Raw genomic sequence first — 24,278 nt, forward strand, 5'->3', positions numbered from 1 at the left:
CATATACACCTTTCATTTCGTTTAGTATTAAATACTAAATTATCGTATTCTTAAGCTTTGTCCATTGGCTCCCTGGTCCATTTTGAATTGCACGAAAATTAAAAGCTAGAACGTGCCCTAAGTAAAAAGTGAGTTCTGGCAATCATTCTGCAAATCTAAAGCAAGAAATGTTTGTTTTTAATTATTTAATTCTACATTTTTCGAAGAGTAATGGAATTTTGAATTTAAAGTCGCTGCTCGAATACATGCTACAGTTTTCCAACATGAAAACTGTTGCTGCTGCGCACACAACAGATGGCGCTGTTGAATTTTCTTTATTCAGAGAAAATTTGCAAAAACAAGATGCAGAATGGTAAGTTTAATTAAAATCGTTAACTATAGCAGCAGCTTTGCCACAAACGAAATCTAATTAAATTATTTAGTCAAAACCATTTCTTTTCAAATATAATCTTATATATATATATATATATATATATAATGGAAAGTCCACCGCAAGCGCTGCCTGTTTCAGAAAATACGAAAAACCCCACTAACTTTTGAATTCAAAATATCAATTGCAACATTCGGCCAGCAACATGTTGCAAAGAAAAACAAGTACATTAAGTTTAAATCACTTTATTCAACGTTTTACGTTAAGTTGCTTTTGCTTATGTTGATTTAGCTTTCTTGTTTAACAATATTTTATAAATTTGTGTAGAACAGCTGCATACGAATAAGTATGTATTTGTGTTTATATATATGTATCTATGCATGCAATTAGCTTGCAGTTGTGCATCATGCACTTGCAGTTTAAACAATTAAACATATTAAACAATAATAGATATAACAATATGGGGTAAACTTAGCCTTACTATAGTCATAATCGTATATTAGGTATATAAATATTATAAATTTCATATGCGTATAGTATTTATGGTTAAATATTATAATTGCTTGATTATTCTTTAAACATACAAACTAATCATGTAATAATGAGTGTGCATGTACTTTTGCTAATTGCCAGTGTTGCAATTTGTACAAATGTTATTTGCTTAAATTTATTGCCTTGTTCCTTTAGAAATCATTGAAGAACTGCAAATCTCTTTGGTCTAGTGCCTTGGCGGGCTTCCAATCCTTTTCGGGATAATCATCAAAATTTTTCGTATCACCATCGTGGTGTACATCGGGCATTATTGGCGGCTGCAGCAATAAAACATAAACAAATTAGAAATTAGTCAAGAAGTAAAGCAACAAAGGGGGCCGCAAGGCGGAACATATTGCGAGCTATTAACGCCTATAGAGCGTGCAGAGATTTATGATCGCACTCGTGGCCATTAAAGTAGATATTGTGGTCATTAACTAAAGTCAAAATTGATTTGTTTATTTGCTTTTAATTGCGTGCATGCATTAAACAAAACACTCGACATTTAAAAGGAGCCAAAGGATGGCTGCAGATTCTATTGTTGACGTCGAAGCACACCCACCTTTAGTTTCTTATTGTAGACGTCATTCCAATTCAGATGCTTGAACCAGCGGTGCCTTTTCACGTCATCGGCGCCGTTCTGTAAACGTTAGAAAATCAAAGAATTATAAATTGGCAAAAATAAATTTCGCATTTGTTGGCTCGTGTTGTGACACGCTATAAAAACAAAATGAAAAAAAAAACATTTGCGCGACTTTATTTTTTGTTTATTTTTATTAAGTTGATTTTTTTTTTTATTTTTTGGGGGGTTGGTCTATTTTGAAAAATTCGTTTTGCATAAACTGTTGGTCGCCAAGCGAAATTGACAGCGGCCATGTGCATTGAGCTTGTCAGGATCTTGGCGTGGGATATTGCAATTAATATTTGATATACATAAGCGACTGTATGTGTATATATAGCTCGTGGACAAGTGTAAACAATTGTCTATAAATAATTATGCTTTATAAGCCATAAAAATCGCGATGCCCGCACGTCAAAATTTTAATGCATTATATATAATGCGCATATATCAAAATTAAAACAGGTGTTGAACAAAATCAAAATTTAAATAACTTAAATACTTGAATCAATTAAAAAATAACACGCGCTGACTTACCTTCATATTGCCAAGTCGCTTGGTTCTATCATTCACCAGCAGCTTCTTAATCAAGTCTTTAGCTATGGGATCCATATGACGTTCCCATTCGATTTTACCGCTTAAAATCTTCTCATAGATGCCAAACGGCTGATCATCATAAAATGGTGGATAGCCCACTAGCATCTCATAGATAAGCACACCTAAAAAAAAAGATTATTAAAACAAAATGCACATACAAAGTTCGGTTAATAGTACGCACCCAATGCCCACCAGTCCACAGCTTTGTTGTGTCCTTTGGATTGAATAATTTCGGGTGCTATGTACTCAGGTGTGCCGCATAGAGTCCAGGTGCGATCTCGCAGCTTTTTGGCAAATCCAAAATCAGTAATTTTCAAATGACCATCGCGATTGATGAGCAAATTCTCGGGCTTCAAGTCGCGGTAAACAATTTGCAGTGAGTGCAGATATTCCAAAGCGCTGACAATTTCAGCCGCATAAAAGTTGGCTAATTGCATAAATAGATGGTTAGTTAGTTATTAAAAGTTAGAAGCTTGTACTTACAAGTTTGGCTTGTAAATTTGCCTGCATTGCGCAAATATGTAAACAACTCGCCGCCGCAGACATAATCAAAGATCATATAAAGATTGGAGTCATCCTTGGTAGACCATTCCCTGCAAAGACAGCAATTGTTTAATATTCAAGTTTATTATTGTATTTAAACTTGAGCTACTTACAAACTGATGACAAACGGATGACGTATTTCACGCAATATATTGCGCTCATTCTTCACATGCTCAATCTGCTTGAGACGTATGACTTCGGTCATGGCCAGAATTTTCATGGCACAATACTTTTCCGATATGCGATCGCGACATAGACAGACGCGTCCAAAGGTGCCAGTGCCTGAAGGAACAACAAAATGCAATTGCATGTGTGATGATTAAATGTTAAGTAATTAACAATTGTTTACAACTAGCGTATCTTAGACTGCGGTCTGCTTATTTACATAGTCTCAACCGCAGAGCACGACCCATTAAAGTGCTGTAAGCGATATTCGAGCCCGCAAAGCCGAAGCATGCATAATTACTAGTTGTATTTTCTTCTTTCTTTTCTTTTCATATTCATTTTCCCTTTTTTTTTGCGCATTTTTAAACACGTTTTGAGGTTACTTCGCGTGTGTGTGTGTGCGGTGTTAGACGAAACCCATAAGATTTTCTCAACCTTGAATTTTTAATTCGGCTAACGCCCGGTGAGGCGCGCTAACCAACTCTGAACGACTCATTCGAACGTGTGGAGCGGCTCGCATTACCGCGCACTGCAATCTAAAATGAAAGTCGAGCATTGATTGACAGGTTCTGACCAAACGAAGAAAAGAATAAAAGTGCAATAGTTTCGTTTTCTAAAATATCAAATTTCAGCCAATTTGCTATATATGAGCTATGACTTAAAATGACGTTACTATCGATAGCTATATATTCAAATTTTAAACAATCCAATTTGACTCATTCTATTTACATTAAATGTTATAAGTGCTTTATAATTATTTTCCACACATGCCTCTGGGTAAACTCAATTAACAGCCAACGGTTACAAGTTGTCAGCAAGGGTATTAAATCTTGCTCGAACCCAAAAGTTTACTTTTCTTTTGCTTTGTTTGCTTTGTGGGCAGCTTTCTTGTTGATTTCGTGCTTGGAAGCATTTTGTTTGGCTTTTTGTCCATAACAAAGTGCTTACAAATTGATTTGTCTTATAAATCAAAGCCGACTATTTATTTGCAGTCTTTTCGCATGAGAAAATTTTCACCGTGCGATATTTACATTCACTTGTGTCTGTGATGATGATGAGAGATGAGGGGGGTCGTACTCGTTTTTAGTTTTTCAGCACGTTTTCAGCGTGGCTCATGTAGGCCACAGCAATTAGCCATTGATTTTGATTGTAATAAAGCAAAAGTGAGAGAGATTATTGAACCAAAATTGAAATTAGCCAGCAACAATGACACGACACGTGCAGCAGCAGCAACGAGCAGTGAAAAACAAAAGCCACGACCACATGGTGGCACCTGTCCGTAGGTTGCTACACTTGCTACAACTCAACACTAACCAAACCATTTCCACTAATTGCCGGACATTGTAATTAATGGATTGCGATTTTGATTATATTGCTGCATGAATCAGCAGATTATTTTAGAACTGGCACAACATGACGATACATTAATTATGCGTAAATGAAAATACTTATTAGTTGGCTCAACTGTCAGCGCTGGCAATTAATAAACAAATTACAACAACAACAAATATGCAAGAGGCAGCTAAGCAAACAAAGCCACAGGCTACGGCTGCATTGAATTTTTTAGCAATTGCTTGAGCAAACCATAAATAAATAATCGAAAGATGCCCAAGAGGAATAAATCAAGCAGTGGAATGCTTAAAATATTTTTATATCTATTTATGCATATTTTGTTATTATATACACAAGAAGTAAATTGCGGCATGTTGCAAACGGGGCGTGAAAAGCAACAACAACAACAACAGCAAAATGGGGAAATGTGAAATGAAACAAAGAAAATGGAAAATCTGTGGGCTATCATGCAACCAAGCGGCACACAACTAACAAATCCCACAAACAAATTGCCAACATTCTTTAAGATGCTTCAAAATCAAATAAACACAGCAAGAAGTTCTTGCCAACAACGTCAAACATTTTTCCAAGCATTTTTTATTAGACAAAGCAGAAGCAGTTCAAATGCCAAATGATGACAAAATCAAATATAACAAGCAGCTAAATATAATTTAATAAAAATAGCTCAGTCACTCAACGTACGTTGTATAAACTTGCTTAAAAAACTATTTTAAGAGTTGTATAAAACATGCATTAAATAATAAAATTATATTTGCCACTCTAAAGAAAATTTACCGCTTGTTAAATCGACTATTAGCACCTGTGTCTATAGCGAAAATTGGAAAGTGCTTTGGATTGCTGTTTAAACTGCAACTGCAGTTGCTGCCCCGCTCCCCGCTCCCCGCTTTGCGATCATGTCTTGTTGGCCAAGTGAAATTGTGACAGCTTTGGAGCAGACGGCAAACAAAACAAAGCAAAGCGTTAAATGGCGCAGACGCAGCCGTCTTGTCTCGTCTCAGCCGCCAGCCAGCAATTAAAGCCGGATAAGAAACCAGTTGGCAGCACACAGACTCCTGCTAAATAATAAAAGTTGTGCGTAAACAGTAAAATAGTGAAAAACTTTACATCACACACACTCGACAGTTAAAAACTTTCTATTTAACGCGTGATGATGCGACAGTTTTTGTGGCAAGAGTCCCTCAACCGGTTGCAGTTGCAAGCTCAGTCAGACTCTGTTGGATCTTGTTGATCTTATTGCTTTTTATTTTTATTTTGATTTATTTGCTCCAAAAGTCAAAATACTACAAACAGTTGCTGTAAATCAAAATAAACGACGCATATATTACATTCAACGCATATAAACTTGGCACGTTGGGTTCAGTTAATTGCGTTTTATGCAGTTGCAATAATCGAATTGCAAGTTTGTTTTAAAACGCAGACAACAATCACAGTTTGTAATGTTTACAACGAACTTCAGGAAATGCCAAAGGCCGCAACAATTGGCTGCTGACTTTGTTTATTTTAAATTTACTGCTCGAGAAGTTTTAAAATAAACTCAAACTGTATCAGAAAAAACTTGGCCAAGGCTAAGAGTGTGATATAAAATATAAATTTATTTTGCAACAGCGTTGTTTAGTACATAAATCAATATAAAAATAAATGCTCTGCCCTCTTGAGATTCCCACGCCTCCGACTTGCCCCAGTTTGCCATCAACTAACTAATGTTGTATGCTGCTTGTTCCGCAATTGTCGGCTGATTTGTGCGATTTATGACATGTATATCCCCCCGCATCCCACTTGGCCAGCTAGTGCAATAGGCCAACGGTTCACACATTTGCACACACAAAACTTTGACAAGTTTTTACAAGCCATGAAGATCGGCAATTCATAAAGCTGACAAAACCGTCACAAATATCATAAATTTAAATGTCGAAAATAAATTTTGAGCTTGCCGAGATGCGTTGTAAAATTTGTAAATTTTATGTGTGTTTACAGTTGTTGGTATTGGTTTGATATGTCTATTTTTGTCATATGCAATATGCAATTTTAGGTCATTTTTATAAATATTAAACAACAACAGCCGAATGTTTATAACGCAATTTTTAATATGCTCATTTAATGTGGTGTAGAGACAAGCATGCAAATGTTGCCAGCGGCCCCCCACCGACTACCCGCCCCCTTCTCTTGCAGACGTTGCACGCTCAGGCGGCGAAGCAGCCAATTTGGCTTTCGGCTACTTTATTGGCAATTAGCCAAATATTAATTTCTAGCGCGTACAAGATTTTCTTAATTCTTTTTTCTTTTGATTTTGTTGAAAAAAGAATCGAGAAAAAAAACTATTAAATTTTTTTTTCTGATTCTTTGGGATTTGCTTTGACTTCGGCAAAAGTTTACATAGCGCGCGAGACGATCAAATTTTCCATGCGATCATTAATTTCATGTTGACTGATTTTGTCTTTTATTATTCAAATATATGAACATGTCTATATTTATATGTCTGTGTCGCTGTAAAAGCAACCGCACTTAACAGACTACAAATTATATAGGATATAGAGCTCTCAAAATATATTTTTACCAAGAAATATACTTTGCAGACACAACGACGACACTCTCAATAAATAAGAAGCAGAAGAAAAGTCTGTTGCTGCCACATGTGCTAAAAATCATAATTTTAACCCAAGCGAACTTTCTTTCAAGCACTCATGATCTATATATATATATATATTTATATTTCTGTCTGTGCATTTGGACACTTTTATGCCCAATTGAATTGTATTTCCCAGAACTGTGCGTAAATATTTATCACTGTGCCTGCAAATCGATCAATCAAGCCGTCAAAGGATTGTTTCTGATTTTCGTTGTTTACGTAAAATGCTTTTAAATTCGCCAAATGTAGCAGAACATTTGTCAATTGACTAGATTAGCTGCCTAGCTGCCCAAATTGTCAAAGTTTTCCGCATGCCACATGTCAAGTTGTCTCGACACATTAGGCAAGGGTTGAAAGCAAAAAAAAAATGTGCCATGCGCCGAGCTAAATATTTTAATGAGTTCATTCACAGACCAAATTTTAAATCAATTAGCAAACTAAATAAAATATTCTTTATACTACACACTTTCGTTTAATAGCTTATATTTATTGCTTTGTTTTTAATGTGCACAGAGCTTAAGGAACCGCATTGCTGAAATGCACAAACAAAAACATGTTTGTTGATCAAAACAATTCTTGGGAAAGACGCTGAGCAAAACTTCCCCTATTTTCATTATGTGATCTACAATTTCACAACAACATTCCTTGCTCTTGTTTTGGTTTGGCAAACATAAATTTCATATGTAAAACAAAACCATAAGAGCAACAAATGTTGAGCTGTAAAATAGAAGCATCGCGCTCATTTGTTTATAACTATAAACATTTTATTTACAAGTTTCGGGTTGCCGCCAACTCAGCTTCGAGTTTGTTATGATTATGAGCGTTGAGAGAGGCGAACCCTAATAGACGCGTGACTCAGTATTTAACGTAGACATTGCGTATACGCCTGTAGGTTTATTTACTTTTTACAGCATTCTATGGAGCACTTGCTGCCCAACGAAATCCGTATGGGCTAATGCGATGGGAATATGGGCATGTCTGGCAAATGTTTGAGATAAATGCAAGATTACTCATGCATGAGGTGTTAGCTGGAAAAAAGAGAAAATTACTCATACGCCGTGGGGTGGAAGCGCAGTGAACTTTGCCGCTGATTGAGGCATATAGCGAAATGGATTTGCACCGGAAAGCAGTCAAGCAGTCAGGCAGTTCGCCAGTTTAACAGCTGATTAGCTATTGAAAGAATCGTAGCAATAAAAACTTTACTTATATAAATTAAACAATGCCTGGCATCAATCGCTCATAAGTATATAAAAAAAAAACAAAAGCAATGCACACACTTAAAACTTAAGATCGCTGAGTAAACAGTCGTGTCTTTAAGTCCTTTTGGTTTTACCCATGATAATTTTAGAACAATGCCAACACGTTTTTATGCAAAGCAAATAAATAAAGCAAAGTAGACGTCAGAGCAAATTGAGAATAATTACCAAAGGCTACGGCTACGTCGTCGACTCATTCATGATCCTAAGTGTGAGCCAAAAATAGCGGGGGCTGTGTATACGATATTTTAAATGAATGCTTAAACTAACTAAACGCGCTTGGGCCAACTACGCAAGCAGCTCCAAAAGGCAATAAAAGCAATTATTTCGACTGTCTGCGGTGCGAGAAACTCATAATAATCATAATACGTATACGTCGACGTATATGTGCGTTCAACGCCTTCAATTTGCGTAATCAATAAGAATTTATTTGCGTATATATTGCAATAAAAACTAATCGAAGCCCAAGCAAAAAGTAAAGGTATGAGATTAAAGCAAAAGCAAATACAAATGAAATGGCAGGCGAGCAACAAAAAGTTGCCTAATAAATATTTAATACACTGCATGCTACAAAAAAAAAAAACAAAGATAGTTGTGCTAGCTATAATACAAATAAATAATTTATGTGTAAGCTAATATTATAACTGATAGATAGATAGACAGATAGGTAGTACATTAGACAAGACAGTTTGTTGCTTTAAGCCAACTGTTGGGTACTGACCTAGAATTTGTTTTCTTTGGGATATTTGTATGCTAAACAAGCCAAAGCAAATAAACTGTAACCATTCGATTTGCTGCTAAAAACAACAAATTAGACAATAGACAAGTTGAAGGTAACTAGCAACAGCAACAGCAATCGAACTGAAGGCTCATGTGATTTTCCCTATCAATAGTTTCACTATAAACAAACTGGGCACACTACTCACCCACAGTCTTGATGATCTGATAATCATCCAGATGATATTTGCGCACACCCTTGGCGGTTTGAACGCTGCTGCTCTCCTCGGACTCATCGTCGGTCTCCTCGTCGTCTGTCTCATTGCCATCATCCTGTTCGCTTTCATCGGAACTGTCGTTGTTGGTCACATCATTTGCATCCTGACCACTCTGCTCCGCCTCCTCGCCATTCGACTGCTCTTCTCCCTCATTCTCCACCGAGGCTGATGTCGCACTGCTGCTGCTGCGACTGCTGACGCTGACGCTGACACTGCCGTTCATGTGTTTGGATTGTGGCTTCTTTGACTGCTGCTGCTGGGGCTGCTCCTCTTCTTCGGTTTCCTCGCTGTAATCGGACTCAAGGGGATCTGATGACTCTGATGAGGCAACACTGTGGCTGCCAGTGGCATTGATGTTGCTGGCATTGCGGCTCAATTTGAATGTGAATGTTGCCTCTGTGTTGCTGTCATTTGTTGCTGGAATAGTCTTCTTCTTGTTGTGTAACGATGACGTCATGTTGCTTCCGCTTCCTACTGCCAATTTTGACGAGGAGCCGACGCCGCCATTTGACGCTTTGTTGGCGCCTGTCAGCGGCGAACAGAAGCGCGCACAAGTTGCTGTCGACATAACTGCAATTGTTGTGGCCCTTTTTATTTGTTCAAATGTTGCTGCAAATAGAAATAACAATGCATAAGTTTATTAACAAATGACAGCGGTAAATGTTATTTATAGAGCGACATGAAACATTCATAATGAAAGTGATGATATCAAAGTATTAGTTTTTATTTCAAAGTTTGCTACTAAGCTATTTAAATGGATTAGATTTTAAATTAAATTTATGGCTTACCTAAACAATTAAACTATTGATTTGTAGCAGCCTTAAATCAAATCAAAGTACTTACGATAGCTTCCACTCTAGTGCTAGCTGACAACCTTATTGGCTTTGAATGAAATGAAATTGCTGCTGAGTAAATAATGTACGAGTTAGCTGAGGGCAATCAACAAGTGCGCTTCAGCCCTGCGCCACTACCCCCGACTGCGCTACAAACTTACATAATGGTGTATGGCTGAACTTTATTGGCTGCCTGCGCCTTTGTCTGGGCCTGGGCCTGGGCCTGCATTGAAAATTGAAAATTGACTTATGCGCCAAAGCAATAGACGACAATGCAGTCAGGCAGGCAGGCAGCACTAAATTAACAGTTTTATGCGCCTGGCAATAATTTTATTAATAAGAATAATGCGCAATTTTAATTTAATTTAATGCCAAGCAGCACAAAGAAGCTGCCGGCGTTCGACCCTAATGCAGCTGGCACTTTATATTTTTAATTGAAAAGCTGCTGCAAGTCCAAGTCATAAAATGGTAATCACTCAGTCACTCACTCGAACAACAGAGCAGAGCAGAGCAGAGCAGAGCAGCGCAGAGCCCAAGCACAAATGCAATGCGGCATATACACATATGCAAAATGATGATGAATAAAAATCAATAGAGCAAGCCATAGACTAGCCTGAGTGGCTTTTATTGTTTAAGCGCCACGTATCTAGGCCATGTGCCCCCAGACCCAGAACCTAGACAGCAGCATGTAATAGCGAAAGCATTCAATTGATTGTGCCCGCATTTTTACGACTACAATACGTATACGTAATATATGTGTATGGACGTCATCTGTATGGCGGCGGCGGGATTGCCCGATTGCTGGCATTGCCTGACGACTTAGATTTCGCCCAGTGTGATTAGCCAAACTGCTTGAAGGCCAAACATTGCAAAGATTAGGACAATGCATATAGAATTTCAGCTGCAGATGAAGGCCAACCAACCAAGCTTTGTTTGATATATAATGAATCACGCCCGAGGTTTAAAGGATATAGCACTTGGTTTGTTTTTACAACAAAGAGCTGTTGCTCCGCTGCTATTGCTGTCTCTTTCGCTTTTATAGTTTGCTCTCTTCTAGTTGAGCCATGCCTGCTTTAAATCATTTCCAACCAAGCAGCTAAGCATATATTTGCCAAATCCATTCTATTAAGCCTTTTCACACGCCATGCGCTTTAATGCACAAGCAGCGTCAAAAAATATAAAACAAACAATATATAAACATTCTTTTTACATATTATAATCATTAAAATTGCTAGGGCTTAACTAAAAAATGCTTGAAAAAAACCATAAAATTTATATTGTTTTATTTTAGTTGGCTGCCGGCATTGAACGCTCAGTTTCATATAGAATGTTTACGATTGTTGTCAAAATATTTATTGTGCTATACTCTAAATTATGCACACATGCAAACATATTTGTTTTTATTTATACACGCATGCATATTAATTATATGTATACCCGACGGCTGTCAGTCAAAATAATTTATGCCTGAGATTTTAAGAGCGCAGCACGGAAATATAACTTAAAGTTTGTTGTATTTTGCAATAGTTTTTATGGCAAAGTGCAAAGATTTGAAAACAATTTTTCAAAATTATTGTAGACAATCACTCTCGAGCCAACGCCACGCACGGCAGCAATTAGATATACAAACAATATATCATTTGTACATACATATGTATGTATATAAGGAAACACCAACGTCAGTCAGCGAGCAAGAGACAACATTGGAAATGCCCAAACAGACGCTCCTTCCCGCTATCACCTTGGCTACTGGCTGCTGCCAAAATGGAAAATTTAAAATGAAAATGGAAATGGAAATGGAAATTGGGGTCGTAGTCGTCGTCGCTCTTGACTGGCGAAATGTTCTATGTTGCTTAATCTTCCGGTGCTTCTTGTTTTTTTTTACTATATTATTGTTTTCATGAATGAGTAAATAGCATAAAAAAAAGTAGCAAAAATAAGGCGTATACTGAATGGAAATGCTAAAATGTCTTAAGCACACTCGAGTAAAATTGAAGTGTAAACAAATTAATTTTTTGTTGTAATTGTATAGCTAACAATTTTATTCAGCAGCCCCGCAGCGACAATGAAAAGCTTATATATTGCTTCAATTTGTTTAAACATATGCATATAGATTTTTTGTTTTATTTTCATGTGGATTATAAAATTACGCCCGTGGGACTTTTGGCAGCGTCAGACTTCCACCCACCTATGCCATCTTTAGCTTTGATTTATTTAAAACATTTTCAAATAACTTTAAACAGCAGCTTAATTATGACCGCAGCCACTTGAACTTTGCTATGCTATCGAATGGAAATTTACGCTTTAGTTCACGTTTGTATATATTTGACTTTGTATGTAATGCAACGCCCTCTGGCGGCCAGAGCACGGAACGTCATATAGCTATAGGCAATTTCTTTTCTCTTTTCTTTTTCTTTTTTTGAGAATTTCCCATAAAATTGTTGTAGGCGAAGCACATTAAGCGCAAGGCGACAAAATATTAATAAAACACTCTACAAAATATGAATAAGTGTGCCCATATTAATTAGTGACGCACCCAATACGTTGGTGCCGAAAAAAAGGAAATATATCATCATAACGTGCACTGGGTAATAGTATTAATAATAACCAAAAACAATGCCAACTAAATGAATGCAAAAGACCCGTCAACAACAAGTTAACTTTATTATGGTTATTGGCTTAATGTTATTGCTTTGAGCATTTTTAGTTTGGCTGTAGGGTCTTAAGATTTATGCTGTAATGCTTTTGTTTTTATAGAGCACACACATCCGGTGTCCTTGTGCCAGTTCTAAGCTGAAACATAAGCATGAGCGTGCCTGAAGTTTGTTTAGTAAACTGGCTTGGCATAAGTTTTGTAAACAAAAAGGAATTGAAAATTATTAAAGTAATTTTGTTAACGCAACAGCTGGAACTTATGAATTTAATTTAAATTAATCTGAATTTTTATTAATTATGCAACGAGTTAATAATTAATACAAATTATTAATAATATAAAATTAGTAGTATTAATAGTATTTTCATAATTATTTAACAAAAAAAATTGTTGTTTTACTCAGTTCATAAAAATACAATTAAAAAACTATAATTTTAAGTACTTAAGAGAAAAAGATGTTGCTTATCTGGCTATTCGTATTTTTTTTAATATTTTATGGTTCATTAAAAACTTACTGAGAATTTACTTTAAAGCTGCAAAAAAATATTTCTTAAGAAGTGCTTATAAATAAATAATCTTTGGGGCAACAACAATATAACTCGTTATAAACTCTGCATTGCTTAGCTGCATTATGCCACTTAAAATCTTAACTAATTAGTGCCTGTCTTACTTAGCGTTACTTTTGTTAATTATACTAACATATATGTATTGCTAAAATATATGTTCAGATTGCTTACTCACCAAACTAATTTTTAGCAGCCAAAGTTGCGCCGATTTTTACGCCGACTGCTGTTGTTTTTATTGTTGTTGTTATTACACTTTTCCCAATGATCTCTTGTTGTTATTGCTGTTGTCTGTCTGTAGTTCAGAATTATATTTTTATTTTTTTTTTGCTGGAGCAAAATTTAAACGCTTGCGAAATTGTTAAAAATAAATATGTTACTTGTAGACGCGCACCATATAGACAGATATATATTTTTTTGTTGTTTCGCTTTTGCTTTTTGTTTTTGCCTTTCCGCTGACTTTTCTTTAGCCTCAAAAACGCAAAACAGAAATAAACTCAACACTCAGCGCTACTTATGGGTGAGTCTCTAAGCACTGGAAGTGATCTGAGAACTAAGGTTTATTAGCATTGCTCGCTTTGTTATTGTTTTTGTTTTATTTTTAGCGTCGTTTAATTGTGTCACTTTTTGCGCGTTTTGCAGAGCCAAAAGTACCGCTTGGGTTTACAGCTGTTTGTGCTTTGTTTGTTTTGTATTTCTTCTGCGGCTCGCAGATCTAGAATATCCGGTTTGTTGCCAAATACACTGAGCCGAGCTTAGCTCCGGTGCAGACTGCAATTGGCAATTGCAATATACGAATAAAACTTTGGCCTCACTTTGAATACTTATAAATTAATAACCGTTCTTTGATTTTCTTTATATGATAACAAATTGTATTCGCTCAAGTTGAGTCTATTAGTATTTGTTATAATTTTTTTTTGCTTTCGCAGCTCTTGTTGCTTGCGACCAGCCGCTACCACGTTTTGCACGAAACTGAAACGTTTAAATCTGCGAATTGCCAGCAAACAGTCGACGTCGACGCTGCTGCTGGCAGCGCTGCTAGCTAAGATGCGGCAAGAGATTGTAGTATGGTTGTATATATGCGAATGAGTGCTGTGTTTGCTTTTGGCTACATTTGCGACGTCATGCAGCTGAGTGCTGTGAGTGTGTGTGTGTTTGTGTGTGCATGTGTGTGTGTGTGGAGGAGCGTGTCTGCTGCATGCTGTTGTTGAAGTATTACTCGTGTTTTGATTGTTCCTTCGTCATCAGGATCAGGTGCGATCTGGTAACTCATCGACGCAATTGGGCTTATTTACAATATTCAGCTGATGTTGTTTGTTTTAAGTAGACTACACGCCTGCTGAGTGTTAGCAATATTTTTGGGTTTTGTTGCGTGTTGAAATTTTGATTTGCATTGTTTGTTTGCATTACATATTGCGCCCACCTCGCTGCGCCTCGCCAAGTGTAAGGCTCTTAAACACTTTGCATGTTTATATGCTGAATTTGTTGGCGGTCGTAATTTAGCTTGACAAGGTCACGTCTGCGTGTGCAAAGGTACTCTTGGCTCTGCTGCCGTGGAACTGCTCTTAATTGGGTATGTGTGAGTCTGTGTGTGTGCGTGGGCGTTTAGCTGTACCAAATACCAAAGCCAAGGATAAGGGCAAAAGCCAGCGTCTTCAGCACAAAAATATTAAATTTCATTTTGCATTCTTTTTCACTTTAAATGTTACAGAGTTGCCACCCGAATAGCGCCAAAGTTTCGTTCTCTGTTAAATGTAGAGCTGCAGCGCAATGTTAAATTACATTTATCGAGTTGCAAACCAGGTTTGTGTACTTGCTTATGAAAAATGTTAAATGATACGTTGCATTTAAATTTAATTAGGAAGCATATATATACTCGAATTGTAGAATAAGTATTATCAATGCAATGCTGTTGCTTTTCAATAATTAATATTATTTTATTTTTAGTAATTAATGAAGCCATATTTTTAGTCCCATTTAAATCTATATTGCGCGCAAGCAATTGGAACTGAATTTATACTGGATGACAATAGTCAGAGTTGAGCTTTTTCATTGAAAAGCCTTGCTTCATTTAAATACTATATTTAGTTAGTTGTAAGTGCAAGGTATCAATCTAATTTTTAAATGTGAATGTTAATTAAATGAAATAAATTTAAAAAATTAAATAGAGTGACACTGCCAGTTTTGGCGCAAAGAAACTAAATGTGACAATTGCATTCACGTCTAATGCGCATACTCGCCTATTAACTAGCTAGAGGTAGTCCCGAAAAAGAACGGTATAAATGATTTAGTGCTAATACGCGACCTGCAAGATGCGGATGTGAGTCAAAGTGAAAACAAATTTAAGTTTAACTAATGCAGTTGCGATTGCAATGCGATTACAATTACAGCAAGTGAGCAGAGCGAATGAGTGAAAAAAATCGCAAATTAAAAAATATTTTAATTAAAATAATTCTAATAATTATCTAACACTGTGGTGAGTGCGTTGTTGTTTGTTGTTGTTTTTATGCGAAGCAACATATACAAAATATGTATGTACTATGCCCAAAGTATATAAGCTTAAATGTGTATGCATAGTTAAAACTATTAAATAGTTAATGCAGGTGTATCTCTTTATACAGTGACATCTTTGACAGAAAATAGCATAAAAGGTAATTGAATAATGTTTCTAAGGGATTTAAGCTGCTTACAGCTTGCTCATTTAATTTTGTACTATATACATATTTATGAGTTATCAATGGAAAACAGCGAAAAATTTGCTTCGTGTATGCATTTGTGTACCTGTCTATGTGTGTGTGTGTGTGTGTTTATGTGTGTATATGCATGAGTGCGACATTTTGCAGTGTGTAACCTACATTTTAAACAACAACAGCAAACACACATACATATGTACTACATAAGAAGCCAAATCCATGACCGAAGTTCTAAGGACTTGTAGTAGCAGCCGAAGGCGGTAGCGACCCCAAGCAGCGGCAGCGGCATATGTAAATTTGTTTTTATCAGTGTTTAAAGTACACACACACACACACACACACACTCAAGCACATTGGCGAAAACACAAAAATGCATGCTTCACAAAATCGTATATACGAAAAACATTACTCTCAGGGGCAGGCGCACTCTCCTGAGAGTTGCCAGTCACGAATTCTGTTCGCTGCTCTCTCTCTCTCATTCTCTTTCTCTTGCTCACACCCACACAAGCAAACGCACACACGCGCGTGTATTGGCAGAGCATTGTCCACTAAGGCTATTTAGCCCTTACCCAACCTGCTGCTTATTGAGCCTACAAAGCTTTGGCTGTGCGAGTGTGTGCGTGCATATGCATAAGTATGTGTGTAGATTAAGTATACGGTTTAGCCGTTGCTGCTTAAATTTACATACTAAGCGTTACGGTTTATGGACTCTTAACGAGTCGTTGAGGCATAAAAATATCTCGCACTTATAACAAATTACCAAGTTCCTTGCAATTTGCCGAAATGCGTGTGGGCGTAATTACATAAACTGCTAATAGATAAATAGACTAATTTAAACAAATGGCATATTATCGCTCGCTACGATAAGCTCTTCACACTGTAAGCTGTAACTGAACTTACTGCATCAATCTTAATTAATATTTATATATTGAAGTGTTTAATAAAGTAAATAAAGCTTGTGCGCTAAGTGCCTTTGCTACTTCCCTGCTCGGCATAAATCTATTTTTATGCCATTCACTGCTCACTGTTTAGTGCACATTATCACATTTTCCTCTTAAGGCAACAGCTACAGATATTAAGCGCCCATTCAGCCACGCGCCCCAACCATTAGAGCCTAGAGTAGGTGGCTCTAAAGCGATGATTCAGATTGTTGCCACACTTTCAACAACTAAGCTGCCGCCTGCACCACAACGGGTGGCGCTTACTAAAGTATCTGTGCATTTGTTTGCTATCTTTGTAAGTATGTCTGTGTATGTGTGTGTGTGAGTGAATGTGTGTGTGGGTGTCATACAAAACACTTGGCTATGAAGTGGCTTTTATGCCGCAAACGCAGCGTATTTCCAGTTGGCATTGGCAATGTCAGGATGCAAAACAATGGACCCAACCAGGCATTGTCGCAACTAATATATGCACACATACATTGGTAGTTGTGCTGCTGCTGCTGCTGCTGTTATTACTATTAAAGAATTGTTTGCCTGACGTAAATGGCTGCTGTGCATTTTATAATTACCGGTTGCTTTGTTGCCTATTGCTATTTATGGATGCCATATACATATGTGCTTAACCATTGAGTGTTATTGCTGTGGCTGCTGTGCATACAATTCCAATTAAAAGAGTGATAAACATGTGTTTACAAATAGACTTTTATGCTATTTATACATATGATAGTTTTATATTTATGATTATTTGTGTATTTAAGAGCAGTTTAAGTGCTTGTATAGTTTATTTTAGCAATTACACTAAATGTTTATGCAGCCATAACTATATTTTAACATAATAAATAAATAAATCATAACCTTCTACTCTTTCTGTAATTACAGCTCTGGCTAAGTACCCACAATGCAATAAAAGTTCATGCCATCAATCTTAAAGCAACAAGCAAAATTAAATAGCAGGCACGCTTTATATTTTGATTTTTTGGGTCATGCGGCCCGTCACAATGCTGCAGCTGATGATGATGATGATGATGATGGCGTTGAACACGTTGACCGTAACACGAACAATTTTGCAGTGAGAGCAAATTATATAAAATTATCATGCAGTTGCCACTCGTGAAAGGCAGCAAGGCTAAACTTGAGCTGCATGCGCGGCGCTTTGTGTGGGGGACTGCATGACGTATACGTAATATACGTGTCTAGGCATATAGGGTGGCCATTTGCCAAACAGCCAAGTGGCAAACAAACAAACTACACGACAACTGCGACAACAACAAAACAAACAGCATTAAGCAACAGCCAACAGTAACAAAGCGGCATAGAGAAAGCGAAAAAACAAGGAAAAACTTTTAGCAAATGGCAAAAGTTTCGAAAATACTTGCAAACGTGTTGAAGGCCTAGCTCACAGCAGCCCCCTGTACACAAAATGTCAAAATGGCGAAGTTAACATTGCCCATGCTACTGCAGCAACTGCAGCTGTTGACCGCCAAGCAACAACAACAACAACAACAGCAGCAGCTCTATCATATTAACAGTAACAATAATAACAACAACAACAACAATAGTTTGCACATGTGGCTGCAACTATGCCAATTTGGCTGTCAACGTCATTATCTGCTGCTCGCCGTGCTTTTCTATGGCTATCTAATGTTGCATGCCACAGCCACAGCCACAGCCACAGCTACAGCCACAACCACAATGTCAACAAAATCAAATATGACAGCTGCTCTAGCTATAAGTGAATCACACCCACAGCAGCAGCAGCAGCAACAGCAACAGCATAAGCGCGATGTTGTCCATGCCAATGTGCCTGATGATGATTACGATCCAAACTATGATGATATTGATGACATTGAGGCCTTGATTAATAATAAGTCAGGTGAGTAGTGAATGCACTGCGAAAATCATTTGCTATGAAATATATTGCTTACATAAAAATAATTTGAATGTGAGCTGCATGTTTCCATTTTTACGTAATGCCATTTGCATGAGCTTGTTGACAAACATAAATTTGTATCAAATATGCTAAGCCCAACTGCAGTGCACTCTAAACACCGCTTGGGCAGCTTTGCCGTTGGCCGCCTGTTGGCTGTTGGCAGTTGCCACAACGGGCAGCCGTCTGCAGTTGTTGTGCAATTTATGAGATGTTATGATCATTGGGGAATTAAATCGCCAATAAATGACCATGTGCTCGTAACCATTTGCAAAAAAAAAGCTGCTGAGCTTGCAAGTAAAAGGTCAAGGAGAAAGTGAATCAATGCTAATAACATTTGCAATTTATGTGCATGCAATGCGTATGCGTAATATGTATTGACAATTTGCATAGCGGCTTTCTCTCATTTATTATAGTTGAAAACTGAGCGGCTTAAATACAAATAAACAAACATTTATGTTTAAGTCTTATTTATTCACATACACAATTTAGAACAAATATTCTGCGGCCAAGCAAATAAATATTTATATTGCCTACTTTTGAGCGCAACGACAGTTATTAACTTTTCATTTATTTTGGCAGCCGCTTTATTTAAATTTTGTTATAGGCATGCAGCAGCTATTATCGATAGTTGTTAGGGCTACCATAAACAAAATCGAGCTTACCGATCACTCGTGATGGCTCGTGAAAGTTTGATTGGAAAAGTGTGTACACTATTTTATTTTTATTTTTCGTATTTTTTTGTTCTGTTGTCAATCAGCTAAGGGTAAATACATTGGAGCACCTTGCAACGAGCTGAAATGCGATGCCAAATTATTGCATGTTGCCTGTGACAAGGACACACAGATCTGCGCCTGTGAACGCAACTATCCCGTGCAGCTGGGACCCGTAAAGGGTTGCGCCAAACGTAAGTCTCACTCCCACTCCCACTAAAGCTTACTAATTTATGCATTTGCACAGCTAAAAAGCTTGGCGATCAATGTTTCTATGACGAAACGTGCATCTACAACGACGAGAACTCCCTTTGTGTTCAGGTCAGACACAATGCAATGTGTCAATGTGCCAGTGGCTATCACTCGGTTAGCTATACGAAGCCGACAAGACGCGTCTTTTGTACGCCCGGTGAGTTTGCTTCGAATACTAATAATGTTGCTTGTTATTATTTTTTAAACTTTCTCGCAGATCTAAGTGAGCTCAGCTCAGATTTGCCAACACTGTTGGGCGTGTCCACGGGCATAGCGGTGCTGGCGGGTCTTATCTGCATGGTGCTGCACTTATTCAGCAAGACCAAGTATCCCAGGCATCGCAACTTTGGGGATGCCAACATACCGCCGCCCATATTGTATTCTAGCGATACGGGTCTGTTAGGCCGAAGCGCAGCTTTGTCCAGATTCTAAGTTAACTTCTTGTGTTTGCTTGGCAGGCATACCGCTGACGGTGCACTCGGCACGTCCCTCTTCACGCTCTAGCATACGTTCGACGGGCTCGATTGGCTCCTACGGTAATCGGCGCGCATCTTCGGGTGGCCTGCCGGGCGCAAGTGGCGCTGGCCATAGCGGCGGCGGCGGCAGCGGCACGGCGGCTGGCTCCAAGGGCATACTGGTGTCCACGTCACGTACAGGTGCGGCTAGATCGGCCGCCATATTGCTCATATCGTGTCACATAACGGCGGTGTCTAAACAAAATTCACGCGCCTCATCGCGTCACACATCCGGCGCCGGCTGCAGCCAGCATTCGCGCGATGATCTGGACGAGCAGAACGGTTCCGGTTCGGCTGGTGGCGCTGGCACGGTTGATAGCAGCGCCGGTGGCTGTCGTAGCTGCGAGAGCACGCTCTCAATGAATCGCCAGCTACAGCGCCAATTGAACCATCAACGACATTTACTCAGTTTTGAATTGTCGCCGGCGAAGACAAAGAATCAAGATAGATTTAGGACCCTGTTGGGCATGAATGGCATTGAGGATGAGCCAGATAAATATGATATTGATGATGCATGCAATAGCATCGATCATACGCTAGGTGACAGTGTTGGTGTTGGTGGTAATCTTGGTGGTTTAGTCTATGGCGGTGCTGCCGATTATCAGTTGCATCATTTGCAAATTGGCGCACTGCCCACGCCGGCGAGCGAAACTCCCAGATTTGCGGTAAATCGAACATCAATTAGTCCCATCAGTGCATCAATCATGCATCATCATTCATACATTCCAATGCATTTGTGGTCGCCTTGCTCCTACTCGTTACTGTCTACACACAGATACAAACACACACTCATGTTCATGTTTTGAAACTATTAGATACATGTACTGTTGAATTCCTTTTTGATGTTGATTGCAGCAAACGATTCTAAGATGGTTTGCTTACTACTACATGTACATGAGTTCATAACACACACATTTGATGTAACATGATGTACATACATACATACATACAGCTTGATTACAGTTTGAAAATTGATGTTAAACTATTTATTTTATAATTTCAGTTAGATCATTTCATGCTCATAAACTGAATTAGTGTTCAATCGTTACAACTTTTCCACAACAACAAATTCTAAAATTCTATTCTATGTTTAACCTGACGTTCTTATGTTTCAACTGATCGATGTTAAATGTGCTTACCAATTTCAATGTTGCTTTTTTGTTTGTTTTACTTTGAATTTTATACACAAACACACACACACACAGTTTAGCAAAGTCAATTAGTAAACAGTAATTAGAAGTTCGCGTAAATACAATTTAGCTAGCTATGCCTTTAAAGATATTAAAAAGAAAAGAGTCAATTATTTCAGAAACAAAAATGTTTGACAAGATGATATTGAAGCAATATGGCGGTGACTATGTTCCTGATTAATAATCTAGACAATTTCTAACACAAATATTAAGCATTTACATTTATTTATTACTGCAAATTGAATACTTAACACACACACACACACACAACTAAAACACCAAACAAAACATGAAAAGGAAATTTCCGAAATTTGCAAAACTGCATGCAAATCTAAATGGGATTCTAATTTGCACACACACACTCAATTTGATATATATATATATATATTTTAAGCTATTTATTTTAAACTATCTACCAATGCAGTTCTCTCTCTAGCTGCTGTCTACAATTTTGCCCTTGGCATGTGAATAAATTCTATCAAGATTATTATTCTAAAATCTATGCTGCTATATATACAACTATTTCTATTTGTACTTTCAATCATTTAAAGCATTTTATCAAGTCTGTTCACAATCAACTTTTTAGCGTCTGCGCTTGCTCTTGCAAAAATAACAAAATATATATATGTTAAGCTGCTTTTAAAAACAACTTCTTCAATAATTTAAAATCAATTTGTTTTGCGCTTATATTGGCATGGCTTGCCTGCATATTTAGACGCTGTCTTTCTCTCTATCTCTTTCTCTCTCTCTCTCTCTCTGACTGTCTCTGTCTATAACTCACACTGTCCTCGCAACTGCTGTCGCTTATTTTTAGCTTTAAGAACTGCTTAGCATTAGTTATTAATTGCTTGAATTGCATTTGCAGGTTCTCGAAGACCAAGTCTAGCGTCCGTGCATAGCACAAGCTCCTCGGTGCGCAGCTACAGCATGATGCGCTTCGAGAAGGAGGTGCTGCAAAAGGAGATCAGGCAGGAGATGAAGTTGCGCTTGGCGCGACTGCAGCAGCAGCAGCATCTCACACAGAACAAGCCGCAAATTGTGATTGGCGAGGCGTTGCTACAACACGGCGCCATCGGTCGCGTTACCATGGCCACGCCCAGTCCACTGACGCCCAACTCGCTAGATGAGCTGCTGCCGTCGCTCGACGAAAACCAGGAAGTAAACAAGTTGCCAATTCTCTGCTAAGCCAAATCCTTACCTTACTTTTTGCTTCTTCTTTAGTATCCACCACGATTGGAGAACACATACAAGCAGCTGATACAGCCTAAAATGAATACACAAGCCGCCTCAGCAGCCGCCAGCGCTTTAGATCAGGCCAATGCCAATGCCCATGCCAACTCTAGTACTAACGCTAATGCTAATGCTAATGGCTACAACGGTCCTTGCAGCTCATCGACTGAGGCACTTTAGAAACCAACTGTAACTAATGTAGCTTAATTATACGCTTAGAGCATAAGTCATAGTCTTAGACATAGCGTTCAGTTCTGTTAATTGGCTAGTTAATTGTTAAATGTATTAAGCGTCAAACGTGTTTTAGTTCGTAGCTAATTAGATTATGTGTAACATAGTAAGCAACGCTACTGATGCGCAACTGTATATTGTTTATATTCATTTTGAGTGGATTTGGTTTTCAATTTCATTTCAACATTATATAGACTTAGATAAAGTAAAGCTAATCGATATCAAATTGAATGCATAGTTCTTAATGTTAATTGTTAATGTGGAGACTAAGTTTGCATAAACCTAATATTAGTACTGATTAAATATACGCAAGATGAATTTATAAAATCGGTTTATATACTGTTTATACACTTGAAAGCGAATAATAATAATATTATGTAGTGTAATAAGCAAAAAGTAGCCATTGCTGTGTGTACATTAAATTAATTAACAAAAGGTTTTTGCAAATTGTGTTAGCAACAAAACAAAACAAACACACACACACATTCCAACTAAAGTCCACAATGAGAATAATAAACTCACAGTGAATTGATTCATACGCGATTAACTTTAGCCGTTGAAACTAACAATTAGTTGATGTTGTTGTCACTTTTAGTTTTTATGCATTTCTCAAACCAGCGGCGTTTCAAATGAATACAATAAACAATGTATACTACTAGTCCCAAAAGTAATACTAGAGTTTTCACCCCAAGCATATAATATTTACATATGTATACCTAAAATATCTGCTATTATGGTTGTTTAAAGTAGAACACTTTTATATACTCCTATGCGTTAGGTTCGAAATGTTTACCAACTTCAAGTATTATTAGACTAAACTACATACCTATGTGTGAAAAACAAAAGGATAAATACTTTTTGTTGAAAGTGTACTGAATTTATTTACTTGTGTATTAATTAATACGAACCCCTATGGCTCTCTAGATTGTTGTTCAAACATATCTGTATACTGAAACAATAAGCTTTTATTATGGTTTTAACTAATACCGCTAATGTTTAATTTCATATACTAGTTACCTATCATTTTAGACAAATTCAATTCACAATATTCTGTACATAACACTAAGTTGTTCAACGAGTCAAATTGATTACTAAACAATGCATTCATATACATAAGTGCATATGCATTGACATCAAGCGAGACGCTTTAGCAAACATCGCAATATTTTGTGAAATAGTGTCTAAGTTAAAAAATAAAGTCAAACATAAAAAAAAAAAACCACACTTAGTTTTCATTAGCAAATATATAATTAGTTCTAAGCTAGGCCAGACTCAGGGCTCCCATTTTGTTGTCGCCTAAGCAAAGAAAGCAAATATAATTCCCAAAAAATCTCTTAAAGCTCAAGGTGTACTTAAACCTCCAATCCAATTTTAAAGTTTGATTACTTTTGAGTCATTAATTAAAATTTATGGACAGCTGCACTTCGTTAAAGAATTTACAAATTCATTAGAAGAGATAATTAAAGTTAAACAGTATTGCCT

The 24,278-nt window shown here is 37.4% G+C and overlaps 2 protein-coding genes across 3 annotated transcripts; one reads left to right on the forward strand and one right to left on the reverse strand.

The window, feature by feature from the left end:
- Positions 1 to 599: 599 nt before the first annotated feature.
- Positions 600 to 13,403, reverse strand: LOC108600796 (cAMP-dependent protein kinase catalytic subunit 3). The gene is made up of 8 exons (XM_017988570.2): positions 13,283 to 13,403; positions 8,987 to 9,664; positions 2,774 to 2,942; positions 2,601 to 2,710; positions 2,299 to 2,544; positions 2,058 to 2,239; positions 1,464 to 1,541; positions 600 to 1,179 (listed from the first exon to the last, which is right to left on the reverse strand). The coding sequence occupies exons 2-8, from the start codon at positions 9,621 to 9,623 to the stop codon at positions 1,054 to 1,056; spliced, it is 1,548 nt and encodes a 515-aa protein (XP_017844059.1). The 5' UTR covers positions 9,624 to 9,664; positions 13,283 to 13,403; the 3' UTR covers positions 600 to 1,053.
- Positions 13,404 to 15,603: 2,200 nt separating this feature from the next.
- LOC108601012 lies at positions 15,604 to 23,995 on the forward strand. 2 transcript variants are annotated; one of them, XM_017988885.1, is made up of 8 exons: positions 15,610 to 15,755; positions 17,618 to 18,611; positions 19,426 to 19,572; positions 19,626 to 19,787; positions 19,848 to 20,024; positions 20,089 to 20,286; positions 22,201 to 22,493; positions 22,557 to 23,995. In XM_017988885.1, the coding sequence occupies exons 2-8, from the start codon at positions 18,167 to 18,169 to the stop codon at positions 22,743 to 22,745; spliced, it is 1,611 nt and encodes a 536-aa protein (XP_017844374.1). In that variant the 5' UTR covers positions 15,610 to 15,755; positions 17,618 to 18,166; the 3' UTR covers positions 22,746 to 23,995. The 2 variants fall into 2 exon arrangements, with proteins under 2 accessions (XP_017844373.1, XP_017844374.1); XM_017988884.2 differs by lacking the exon at positions 22,557 to 23,995 and having other exon boundaries at positions 15,604 to 15,755; positions 20,089 to 20,810; positions 22,201 to 22,312.
- The last annotated feature ends 283 nt before the right edge of the window (positions 23,996 to 24,278 follow it).

This window comes from Drosophila busckii, chromosome 3L (genome assembly GCF_011750605.1).
Source record: "Drosophila busckii strain San Diego stock center, stock number 13000-0081.31 chromosome 3L, ASM1175060v1, whole genome shotgun sequence".
In the NCBI taxonomy this organism is placed as follows: Eukaryota; Metazoa; Arthropoda; class Insecta; order Diptera; family Drosophilidae; genus Drosophila; species Drosophila busckii.

Bases quoted from the DNA above. Each gene is read 5' to 3' on its own strand.
- LOC108600796 (XM_017988570.2), bottom strand. From the start codon at position 9,623: ATGTCGACAGCAACTTGTGCGCGCTTCTGTTCGCCGCTGACAGGCGCC. The intron at 2,545-2,600 runs GTAAGTACAAGC...TTATGCAATTAG, and splicing joins CAAATTTACAAGCCAAACTT to CCAACTTTTATGCGGCTGAA. The intron at 2,240-2,298 runs GTGCGTACTATT...CTTTTTTTTTAG, and splicing joins TGTGGACTGGTGGGCATTGG to GTGTGCTTATCTATGAGATG.
- LOC108601012 (XM_017988884.2), top strand. From the start codon at position 18,167: ATGGCGAAGTTAACATTGCCCATGCTACTGCAGCAACTGCAGCTGTTG. The intron at 18,612-19,425 runs GTGAGTAGTGAA...GTTGTCAATCAG, and splicing joins CTTGATTAATAATAAGTCAG to CTAAGGGTAAATACATTGGA. The intron at 19,573-19,625 runs GTAAGTCTCACT...GCATTTGCACAG, and splicing joins CGTAAAGGGTTGCGCCAAAC to CTAAAAAGCTTGGCGATCAA.